General features: G+C 57.0%; 1 protein-coding gene across 1 annotated transcript in view; it reads right to left on the reverse strand.

The window, feature by feature from the left end:
* The window catches only part of LOC133342729 (filamin-C-like), a 58,458-nt gene that overhangs the window by 4,429 nt on the left and 41,433 nt on the right, over positions 1–12,596 (reverse strand). The window contains 15 exon segments of the mRNA XM_061552069.1: positions 277–409; positions 951–1,066; positions 1,585–1,722; positions 2,880–3,146; positions 4,020–4,256; positions 4,676–4,798; positions 5,026–5,178; positions 5,641–5,844; positions 6,566–6,727; positions 7,428–7,601; positions 7,924–8,052; positions 9,605–9,745; positions 9,987–10,086; positions 11,492–11,739; positions 12,184–12,207. Coding sequence (XP_061408053.1) covers positions 277–409; positions 951–1,066; positions 1,585–1,722; positions 2,880–3,146; positions 4,020–4,256; positions 4,676–4,798; positions 5,026–5,178; positions 5,641–5,844; positions 6,566–6,727; positions 7,428–7,601; positions 7,924–8,052; positions 9,605–9,745; positions 9,987–10,086; positions 11,492–11,739; positions 12,184–12,207 — 2,349 coding nt within the window.

Raw genomic sequence — 12,596 nt, forward strand, 5'->3', positions numbered from 1 at the left:
TGTCTTTCAGTTATCTACATCTCTTTGTCTCTCTTCACTGTCTTCAAGATCTTCAATAATCTTGTCCCCGTCTCCAACCTCTACCTCATTTCTCTCGACTTCACCTCCGTCTCCACTCCATGTCGCTCGCCCACTCAACAACTTTCTTTAGATGGTGGCACCATGATCGTGAGCACCGGAACCTTGGTCGCCATCACCATCAGCCATGCTAAATCCACTGCTGGACAAAGGCATCCCCAGATCGCCCATCACCCCTTGCCCGTGCGGAGTCCTCACCTGCGTCGATCTCTGTGATGCTGCAGGCCTCCAGGGCGCCTGATGGAGACAGCATCTTGGCGTCGAGGGAGCCGCGCGCGCCATTCAGCTGCACCGCAAACGATGCCGGCTGGTTTATCTTGAGCCCCGATTCCTGCGGGGAGAGAGGCATAATGCGGAGGACGCGTTAGGGGCGAGGACGTAGGGACGGTAGCGAGCTCGTTGGCCGGGTCTAACCCCCGTGTCGGGCGATATCGCCGGTGTTGTTATCGTCACCCCACGCCGCGCATATGGGATGACCGCGGAGGACTTTGTGACGTGGCCTAAGGCCTCGATTGTTTATTTAAAAAATGAAATCGCTGAGGCGCGGCGGCGGCGGTGGCGTCTGCAAAGCTCGACGTGACTACAATCGCCGATCGGCTCAACATCGTAAACACGGAATGCGAAGCGTCGAGTCGCTCGGCTGACGGGTGTCTATGACGCCGATTGCCTCATCTGACACCGTCACCGCTTGGTGACCATGCGGCGGCGCTGGGGCCACCTGGGCCGGGGGGTCGAGGCCGGGGTCTAATGAACGTCGAGGTCACGTGAGGATTAGGACATCGTTGAACCTCGGTCGGCCGCTGTCGCCCGGCTGGAGGCGCAGCCGGCTCACCCACAATCTGACCACAAGCCCTGAGGGACGGTTGGCTCACCTGCAGGCTGGCTACGGTGAGGCGCCTGGCCTCCTCGGATGGCACCGACACAGGCACTGTGAAGGGCGAGTCGGGGATGTGCTCGTCATTGAACCGGATGGACACCTCGTAGTCGCCTGTGGGGACGGAGACAGGATGAGAGTGTGGTCGTGAGGGTGAGTGTGAGGCTGGGAGGGAGAGAGTGAGGGTGAGTGTGAGGGATGTCACCACTGTGCCTAATACAATAACCACAACTGCAACTCTAACTCGAGCACCAACCGCTTGATCCTGAACTTCGAATCCTCGCTCGAACCCCTAACCTAGCCCGAGCCTAAACCACTAATCCCTAACTCCTTCTCGCCCTAACCATAGCCATAACCGAGGCTTCCTAACCCAAAACTCAACCCCAACTCCAACCTCCAAACTCTAGTCTATCGTCCTACCCAAACACCCAACCGTCGTCCCAGGGTTTCAACTTCAAAGAAGTCGACATTTATATTTAAGTCTTTGGGACCTTTTAGCCAATATCAAAGAATGTCAAACCTATTCTTCATTTTCATACAGTGGTATTCACACGAGGGTGATGATGCAGCTGATGCTGATTTAAATTATTATTATGATATGACGGCGACGATGAGGTTGACGATTAACTCACCGGGTTCGGTGACGACGTAAGAGACCCCGCAGGAGCCGTCCTTGCGATCCTCAAATGAGATCTCGGCCTTGCTAGGGCCCTCGATGGCGATGGAGAGCCCCCCAGCCCCCGCCTCCCGCGTCCAGATGCTGAACTCCGCTGTGTGGGGGGGAGGTGACACGACATTACGGAGGGGGGAGTGTTAATGGGGGCTGTGGCAACGGTGTTAATGAGTCTCTAGCAAACGGGCAAAATTAAAACTAGCAGCGCTAGCGTGGTCAAACGGCCGTGGCTTCGCCTCCGTCTCCATACGGAAACATTTGGTCTCTCGTTGGAGTCTGCACGGAGTCCTTCGCATAGAGGCCCCCCCACCGAGCTCTGAAGAGCGTCCAACGCTCTTCTCAATGGACAACTGAATGTTGCGTGAGTGACAGCCGATGCTTGGGATCGAGCTTCGAGCTCAGTGCGAGCGCGGGTGCCGGGCGGATTCTTGCACCCCAGGATCATGAGAGGTGACGGCGTCTTGGGGAGGCCTTCATCCAGCAGCGGAATGAAAATGGCCTATTATGATCGACGTTGGTGGGAAATGTCAACACTCTGAAATATAATGTCGTGTTTTTTATACGACATTATATGATGGATTGCGCGGCCCAGCGGTCGAGCGTTTCGTGATTCAAATGCATCAAGCATCCCTGGTTATTACCGTGGTATACATTAATCAAAAAAGACTACATGTCACCTGCTTCATAGCGGACTCTGTGTGCCGGCGTCATGGTCCAACTCTGCCAGATTCATAAAATTACACCGCAAACGACTCAATTGGGATGACACGCACAGCAACATGGCCCCCCGACTACGAAAACGACTGCAGCCTGTGTCTGTGAAACACAGTGGGGTCATCCGTCACGATGATAGCCTTGGGATACACAGGGATAGCTGCCACCGGAGGTGCACCTTGGCTAAACCACAGAGCAACATCACCCCCCAGTGTGAACACGACTGCACATCGTGTCTGAAACCCAGCGGTGCCTTTCTTCGTGATATCCTTGCGCTATAAGAAGGCTACCCTTGCCCATTCTCTTCCTCTTCCCTCCCCTCACCCCCCCAATTCCTTCCCTCCCCTGCCCTTCCCTTACCCCTACGTACCCTCTATTGTGGTCACCCATTCCTCATCTCTTGCACGCCCCTGCCATGTAAATAATTTGTCTCGTACCATTTTAAAATCACACGAAGCACCTCCATTTAAGGCGCTCTTAATATAAGATGAGAGTATCGCTATTGCACGTGTGCACACACGCGCGAATATGCACACTCACCCGGCATGCCGGCCTCCCCTCGCTCCAGCCCCGGCCCGCTGGCGCGCACCTTGTTGGGGCCTCCCTCTCCGAGCGGCCCCACCGTGAACTGGAAGGGGCTGCCGGGCACGTGCTGCCCGCGGTAGCGCACGGCGACGGTGTGCGCGCCGGTCTCGCGCGGTACGAAGCGCACGCTGTATGTGCCGTCGTCGCCCTCTACGATCTCGGCTTCCTCCGTGCGCCCACCGGGGCTCGTCACCTGTGCTGTCAGCTCGTACGTGCCGGCCTCTGCGAGCGGGGGAGCGGCGGTGCCGGACGGTTAGCACGCTGCATATTCGGACGCGGGGCTTAAAAGTGCATTGTGGGGGAGACACGCGCTTAGGATCGCGCTGAGAGACAAAGCAACGCCCAGATCTGCGCCGTGTAGCCTCCTTTATCCGGCACAACAGAATCTGCTTGAGCGTGCAGTGGATCGGCACATGGGCTATACGACCCAGCCAATTCAGCCTTGCTTGCCAGAGGAGCTAACTGATGGGACTTAGTTCTGATCACATACACGAAACTACAACGGCCGTCATTCGCCAATAAGTGGCGGTGACATCACCACAGCGCTTGTGTCAGGCTATATGCACCTTGAGGTCACATGGTTACAGGACAGACCCAAGTTTTATGGGTTAACTGACTGAGATGACTGACAGATGCACCATCTGTGCTCCCCACTGTGCCACCATATTTGGCAACACGACAAATACAAAGACCACCCTATAGCCTTAACGGACTGTTGGGGCAATTGCTGTTAGCGAGCACCAATAAAGGCTGGCAAGGCATACGACGGGGCGATTAGCTAGCACCACGCCCTGTCACCTTTGTCTCCCTAGCGCTGACCTTTATACACCACTCCAGGTACTCAAGGCTGAGTCGACCTAGAGGAGGCCCAGGTCCGGTTCAAATATTCACCACTGTTATAGCCTGGGAGTCTGGATGGCAATCGGGTCACTTGGTTCTCAGCACAGTGCACTGTGGTACCACACAGGTTGGCCAGCACCACTCCTGGCACCACACACACATGCACATACATGCACGCATACGCACACATGCGTATGCACACGAGTGTACACATACACACGAAACAGCGGTGCCAGTGCTAGCGCCGCGGCTCACCGTCGGGACGGAAGGGCGAGCGCGTGTCGCGGCCGATGAGGTCCCCGAAGACAGCGGGGAAGGACGGCGGCTCGCCGCCGCCCACCTGCGTGGACTCCTCCACGCGCACCTCCCGCTTTGTCTCCCCGCCGCGCGTCTTGCTGATCTCCGTGCGCTCCGTGCGCGTGTATGTGTGGCTGCTGCGCGTAAACGTGCGCGTCAGCCGGTCCTGCGCCGACACCATCTGAAACCAGTTCCCTGCGGCGGACAAAACGCACGGGCCCCTTCCGTTAATCTCACCGCTGGATGAAGGCCTCTGCGCTCCGTCCGGGGCCATGGTAGAGGTTACAGAACCTGGCCGACCGGCATGGGTTTGTAAAGGTGCAGAGGCAGACTGGGAGCACAGCAGTTCAGTACAGCAATAGGTGGATTTTTATGTATCACTTTAGGGTTACGGTGGATTCGTACGCGTCGTGTTAGGCCAGGCAGTAGGGAAGGGTTGTGCGCGCCATACTACGATTCCGGTGAGCTGATTTTGGCCGCACCTTTACCTATTATATACATCGTGTGTAATTGTTACGATCGTGACGAGGTATTGAACCGAGGAAGGGGTGGGGGCGGGAGGATCATGAGATGCGTCGTGGTGGCCACCGCTCCCCCCCCCCCGCACTCCTTACCGGGGATCTTGAGGTTGAGGTCGCAGGTGGACCCCACGGTGGCGATGGACGGTGCTTGGCGGCGCCGCGTGATGCTCTCCTTCATGCGGCCCTCGCCTGATACCTTCACCGAAAATGGACTCCCTGCTCACACACAGAGACAAAGGTCCCCCGTGTAGTCTTCAATAGGGGCACGTGCTGTTAGCGAGCACATATCAAGGTCGGCACAGCACATGAATGTGTGCGTGGGCGGCACCATGCTCGGCCGCCTTTGTCTCCCCGGTGGCGATGCTTCATTCACACGCACGCACGCAGCGTCACATTCTACCGCTCGTACCACCCCACGCGGTGCCGTGTAGCGGAGCCTGTACCGGGCACGTGCTGGTCGGAGAACTTAATATTGATGATGTAGGTGCCGGGCTCTGTGGGGCAGTAGGTGACGCGGCACGTGCCGTCCTCCTGGTCCTCGCAGTTGATGTCCACCTTGCTGGGGCCCTCGATGGACAGGCCCAGGCCCCCGTAACCTGGGCGATTAACGAGCGGACCGTCAGAGCGGTGGCAACGTGGCCAGGGAGCCCGTGCCATGCACGGGGGTTGTGTCCCAATCCACACACACACATTCATACAAAGACAAAGACCCCCCGTATAGCCGTTATAGAATGTGGGGGGGCAACTCCTGTTCACGAGCACCTATGAAGGCCGGTAAAGGCACTCGAGGGGGTGGATGGCCAGAACCACTTCTGGCCGCCTTTGTCTCCCCAGTGCTGATGTTTACACACCAAAGCAGGTACTCATTTCAGACTTAGGTGACCTAGGAGAGGCCCAGGACCGGTTCAAATATTCACCATTATTGGTCGTGAGCAGGAATTAAACTCGGGTCGCCAGCTTCAGTCAGCGTAGTACGCTGACAACCAGGCCACCGCTCCCCATACACACACATGTAAACACACACACACACGTGTACACATACACACGTGCCCACTCACCAGCGCCGCGCGTGTCCACCACGAACTCGGCGACCTCATAGGTGCGTCCCTCGGAGAGGCCGCGTCCCCAGGCCTTCACCTTGGCCGCGTCACCGATGTCTGACGGCCCCACGGTGATGCGGAATGGGCTGTTGGCCACATGGCGCTCGCCCTTGCGCACGCTCACCATGTGCTCGCCTGCCTCGCGCGGCGTGAACGAGATCCCTGGGCAACGCACGCCATGATGCACGCGTCACTACGGTGGGTCCGCAGGCATTGTCCATCCCCACCTACCGACATAGATTGACGTCCCCCCTGACAGCCACCGAATTGAGCCATGGACATCCACTGACATCCTCCCTGATAGCCATCAATATCCAATCCCATAGCTGCCGTCATCATCCACCGACATCCACCAAGGTGGCAGCCACACCGTGTGGCTACATCATGATAAATTGCTTTTCCACTGTCAGATGTGAGCCGTGCCAGAGCCGTGCTGGGTCATCCCGGCGCACCTCTGGTGGCACCAGTGTTATTTTTGCACTGCAAATGCCGAGCCGTGCCGCTCACGGAACATGTGATGTCGAGAAGCGTCGGAGCTGTATTCCACAAGTGTCCTCAAAGCGTACCGACATCACAAGTGGTGAACGAGATGATGCGGTGATGCCGAGTGCGGATTATACCGGCTACAGCATCATTAGCCCCATCCCTGGCTCCGCTCGACCAGATTCAGATGTCTTCTTGTGACACCAGCGAATCACTGTTTGTTCATGGCTCGGCAGTGAAAAACCACTCAAAAGGTGACAGCTCCGGGCTGGTCTGGCTTGGATGTGCCAGTGGAAAACAAATAAGTATTTGAGTCGTGTCTGTGCTGCAGCGGACGGAGGCGGCATGTGTGTGTGCATATGTGGTTGTGTGTGCGCTAGCGAGAACGTGCTAGCCCCACCGATGTGTCCGTTGGGCAGACGCTTGAGCAGGCAGGCTTCCTCCTTGCCGGACGGCGCGCAGATGCTGGAGGAGAGCGAGCTCAGGTCCGACTCGAGGATCTTGAGCGAGACGTCGGTGGCGGTGCCCACACTCAGCTGCGTGGTCCTCACTGAGCCGTCCCCTGCTCGCACGCACGCACAAAGACAAAGATCCCCCGTATAGCCTTTAACAGACTGTTTGGGAAAGTGCTGTTAGCGAGCACCTATGAAGGCCAACACGACATACGAGGGGGTGGTGGAAGAACCACGTCCGGCCGCCTTTGTCTCCCCAGTGGCGATGTTCAGATAATCTTCACTGGTATTGGCTGTGAGCAGGAATCGAACTCGGATCGCCAGATTCGTACCGTAGAGCGCTAACCACTACACTACCGCTCCTGAGAGCGCACACGCGTGTACGAACACACGTGCATGTAAGCTGCAGACGACCGTGATGCAAGCGTCAAAAATATGCCACTCACATGCTGGGCATGCGACATGGCCGGGTTTCACTCAGGCGAGTCCCCAATGGTAGCACGACCTTCCACGGGAGTTTCATTTACATCAGATCTCTGTCACGAGAGTTACCATGACCCCGCGCAGCAGATATGAACACGTGAACAAATCAACGGGAGAGATGGAGCGATGGAGAGCTGGTGCGCTGACTCCCTCGACCTTAGTTGCGAAACGTGGCAGACGGAATTCTCGGCAGGCCCTGAGAGATGCCTATGCAACGTCTGTACTCGTTTTTTGCTCCGGGGTCCAAACAACATTCATTATTGTAACCCCGGAGGTCAAATTCGAAGGGGTGAAAATACTCTCCCTCAACTAGGTTTGTGCTCGTACCGATGATCTTGGCGGTGAAGGGGCTGCCCGGGATGTGCTGGTCGTCGAACTTGACGATGATGCTGTAGGCGCCGGGTGCGGTGGGCAGGTAGGATACGGTGCACGTGCCGTCCTTGTTGTCCTTGCAGGAGATCTCCGCCTTGGAGGGCCCCTCCACGGCCAGAGAGAGACCTCCTGATGACGGGACACAAACACGGACGGGCACGTCATTGTCTAGAGCGGTCTTTGTGAGAGTCGTGCCTCTCACGGCCTGATCCCCGTATCTTTGTTCCCCCATCTCTGTGGTGTCTGTTCCCCTGTCGACATCTCTCTGTTCCTCCGTCTCCATGTCTCCCCTGTGTCTTTCCCGTCCCAGTTCTTCCCCGGTCCCTTTGTCTCACCTGTCTCCATGTCTTCCCTGTTACCGTTTTTCCCCTGTCCCCGTGTCTCCCCTGTCCCCGTGCCTCTGTCTCCGCTGTTCCCGTGTCCTCGCTCCACATGTGAGTGGGCACGTCACCTTCGCCCGCGTTCTTGGTGATGATGGTGAAGATGGCCGGCTTGTTGGCCACGCCATGGGACAGCCCCGGCCCGAAGGCGCTCACCACTCCGCTATTTACCGCGTCCACGTAGAACTGCAGGGGGCTCCCTGTGCAAGGTGGTGGGGGGAGGGGGGGTGGACACGGGGTTCAACAGTCAGGTCGTTTTGACAGTCGTGATCAATCCGCGACTGGATGAAGACCTCCCCAAGCTGTTCGCCGGCAATCATGGCGCCATGATGCATGGATGCACCCCAGCACCGCCAGCGCACGAGCCTAGCGTGGCGTTCCGTCTCTGCTGTGGACGTCCTCTCAGGCACGTCATCCCTTCTGGACATGACGTGTCCTGCCCACGTGCACTCACTCTTGTCATCAGTGCATGTTCTCTGATTCAGCTGTTCCTCAATCTTCCTCTCTGCTTCTTTGTGCACTTTTCACCTTTTGCTCTCATTTATTCGTCAATGTTTCAGATCCATACTTTAATCATTATCACTCCATTTGCTTACCCAGAAAAGCCTCACAGAGTCTCATGGCTTTTTTTCAGGAGGGTCCTACCGAGTTGTTGCCGTGTGGATTCCGATCGAGCAATCTATCGCTGCGCGACCACGGCAGCTTCCGATACGCACTGACCCCGCAGCGTTCTACCACCCAAATCGGTTCACCGCTCTTGCTGTTCAGTTCAGCATTCGCCTCTATGCATCAATTATTGACATAAGCACAACCGCAACACCGGCGTCATAGTGTGGGAGCTGAGCTGTGTGGGAGCGGCGCAGCTTACACAGAATGCATCGCCACTCGCACAGCAGCAGCGCAAGGCATACATTATTGAGTAGAACGTCGCTCGTAATGGCTCTATTCACAGTGCAATGGGTGGAAGGGGGGGGGGGTGCATGATTAAACATAATTGCTGAGCATAGTGAGTGGGTGGGTGAGTTAGTTATTCTGTTGTGACCTGCAGTGTGGTGGTAGCTGAATGCAGTGTGGATGATGAGATGAAACAGTGTCTGGCAGACCGAATGATGGGGCGTTGCGTGATTTCATCTGAAATTCTCCATCCCAACCGAGCCACGTTTGACTCACAGCCAAACCGGCTAGCAAATGCCATCCTCTCCGGATTAAGAGATGCTCCGGAAAGTAAGACATGACCCAAACTTGTGCCCGGTCTCTTAAACCAATCTGGTCTCAATCATGCACAGCGACCGGATTCTATTATCAGACACTCCAGCTTTTGCTTTAAAGCAGAGGCGAAACAAGTGAGTCATACAATCTTAAGAATCCGGTATTCTACAGCCCACAGCATATCGTATGGTGACATCGTGAGCATCACCATTCTCTGTAAGCTCCCGTAGCACCGATTACATTGTGGGCACAAGCCCCTCGTCTCTATCAGAGTGGGTGGAGGCCAGTAAGAGATGGACAAAAAACGTGGCAAATTACTGGAGAAATGTACGTTTTTTATATGGAAATTATTTCGCACCGTGCATAGCCAACTGTTTATATCGGAGGTGTTTCAAAGAAAAAAATTACCAATGACCCGTGTCTCATGGAGCGGTGTTGTGCGGTGTGGTTGCAGTGCAGTGTGGTTTGGTGTTGTATATTGCTACGTGGTGTATAACGTGGCATGGTGTAGTGCGGCGTGGTTGCGGTGCGGGGGGGGGGTACCTGGGATGTGGCTGCCGTCATACTTGATTTCCATCTCATGGAGTCCGGGCTCTGTTGGCGCGTACTTCACCGTCACCGTTCCGTCCTTGTTGTCCGTGATGTCCGGGCGTGCCGTCTTTCCTGACGGCATACGGACTTGTCCTGTATGAGGAGGAGGGAGAAAGCAGGACGGAGCAAGAGGTGGGGGGGAGTAGAAGTGACATCATGCTCACCCAACTCCTCTTCCTCTCCATCAATACCCAGCCCCAACCCCCTCCCCTTTGGCACATGTACGCACAGAGTGTGTGTGTGTGCCACTTAGTGGCGAATGGTGGTTGTGAGTACACGTGTGCTAGTGTGTGCATGCGAGAGTGCGTGTGTGCGATTGTGTGCGTATGCAAACCGGTGATCTCCCCCTTCTGCACGGTGAACGGGATGACGAGGTTAAACGGCCGGAGCCCGCCGGGGGTGGCGTCCGTGCCGCGGGGCGGCTGGTCCGTGGCCTGAGCACGCACAGAGAGACAAGCGGGGACATCGTCTTGGCAAGCCTCGCGCAGCGTTGGCTTCGTTCGGGTCGTTGGAAGTATGCAACGTCACGTAAATTGCTTCGTGAAGCGCTCTTTAAAAAGCGTGCTGGAGAGTCCTGTCGCAGCTCGGGGCTCCGTGTTGAGAAGACGAAAATTCTGCAGCCCCGGTCATTTGATTATGCATGCAGGTGAATTCGTTGAGAAACTGCAATACGTTGGCTTCACCATGACAATAATAATAAGCACGTAAATTTGTCCAGCGCCATAGTTCAAAGACAATGTGATGAGGCCGAGGCCTGTGACGATGCTTCAGTGTAGAGGTGCTTTTAGACCCACAGACTAAAACGAGTCACGTAGGATCAGACTGACCTACAGACTTACAAAAGAGACTCTAATTAAAATATAAATCCATAAGGTCACAAAGAGACTCATTGACTTACATAGAGAACCATAAACTTACATACCATTAGACTTACATTAGAGAGACCCATAGACTCACACAAAGACATATACAATTACACGGAAGCATAGAGATTCACAGTCGTTCGTAGACTCACACGGAGTCCCCCTGCCACTTGGAGCAGAGTCTGGGGCATCGCGCCGAACCACGCGCGGTGCAACCCGAACCACGCGTGGGAGCCGTGCCACACAGCGGCGAGAACCGGCACAGTGACGTTCGCACACTCATGCCGCCCACAGCGCACTCATGCCGCCCACAGCGCCCTCATGCCGCCCACAGCGCACTCATGCCGCCCACAGCGCCCTCATGCCGCCCACAGCGCACTCATGCCGCCCACAGCGCCCTCATGCCGCCCACAGCGCACTCATGCCGCCCACAGCGCCCTCATGCCGCCCACAGCGCACTCATGCCGCCCACAGCGCACTCATGCCGCCCACAGCGCACTCATGCCGCCCACAGCGCACTCATGCCGCCCACAGCGCACTCATGCCGCCCACAGCGCACTCATGCCGCCCACAGCGCACTCATGCCGCCCACAGCGCACTCATGCCGCCCACAGCGCACTCATGCCGCCCACAGCGCACTCATGCCGCCCACAGCGCACTCATGCTGCCCACAGCGCACTCATGCCGCCCACAGCACCCTCATGCCGCCCACAGCGCACTCATGCCGCCCACAGCGCACTCATGCCGCCCACAGCGCACTCATGCCGCCCACAGCACCCTCATGCCGCCCACAGCGCACTCATGCCGCCCACAGCGCACTCATGCTGCCCACATGCCGCCCACAGCGCACTCATGCCGCCCACAGCACCCTCATGCCGCCCACAGCGCACTCATGCCGCCCACAGCGCACTCATGCCGCCCACAGCGCACTCATGCCGCCCACAGCACTAGTGGGTGCGATCGCGCCTCGTCGTACCAGCACGTGGAAGGGGCTGTTGGGGACCAGCTCGCCGCCGAAACGCACGGTGATGGTGTAGTTGCCCGGCTCGGGCGCCGTGTAGTAGATGTCGAAGGTGCCATCGCGGTTCTCCACCACGTCCACGTCCAGCTCGGCACCGTCGGGGCGGGACACCGAACACGTCACCTTGCCCTTGCCGGCCGCCTTGGCGTCCACCGTGATCACCGTCTCCTCATTGATCTGGATCGTGGGGCCCACACCGGCGCCTGGCACGGGGGCGGGGTGGGGCGAGGGGCGGGGGGGATTCGGGTTACCGCCTGCCCCGGTTGTCCCAGGATCGTCTGCTTGTTGAAGAGGAAGCTGGTATCGTGAGATATAATTTTTCCCATATGTCCTCGTCACGCTTCTGTTGCTATGGCCACGGTTGCCGTTCATGTCAACGTCTTCACACATTGATTCCTCCACCCACGTTACGAACTTGGTCTGACAGACACTGACCTATTCACTCACTCAACCACTCACTCAACCACCAGACTGCAGACCATGCACTCACCCACCCATACACTCAACAACCACATTCCAGATCATGCACGCATCCACCCACGTACTCACTGAACCACCACCCTGGAGACCATGTACGCGCCCACCCAAATGTACACCTCTGTATAGGGCGGATGAGTGTGGATTGTTCATCCTGGAGCTGTACTTACCCAGCCCGTGGCCCCCGATGGACACTGCAGGGAGGGACACAGGGCAGAGGAGAGAGGGTTAGCAGCAATCCTCCCAGCGGTGAATCGCCATCCCAGCGGTTGACGGCTGCAGCTCCAACGCGTCCGCGCTCGTGCACGTGCTGATGTGCATATTCAGCATCGCGCGTGTCTGTTCAAGTGCTCGTGCACGTGCTGATGTGCATATTCAGCATCGCGCGTGTCTGTTCAAGCGCTCGTGTACGATTTATGGAAAGCGGTAGCGTAGTGATTACTGCGCTGCATTTCGAACTCAGTGACCCAAGTTTGATTTCCGCTCATGGCCAATACCAGTGACGATTATCTGAAACGGTCCTGGGTCTCCCTTAGGTCGACTCAGCCTCAAACGAGTACCTGGTGCGTCCCCCACTCACTGA

This window comes from Lethenteron reissneri, chromosome 15, assembly GCF_015708825.2.
Source record: "Lethenteron reissneri isolate LAM-NWPU_2019-01 chromosome 15, ASM1570882v1, whole genome shotgun sequence".
Lineage (NCBI taxonomy): Eukaryota > Metazoa > Chordata > Hyperoartia > Petromyzontiformes > Petromyzontidae > Lethenteron > Lethenteron reissneri.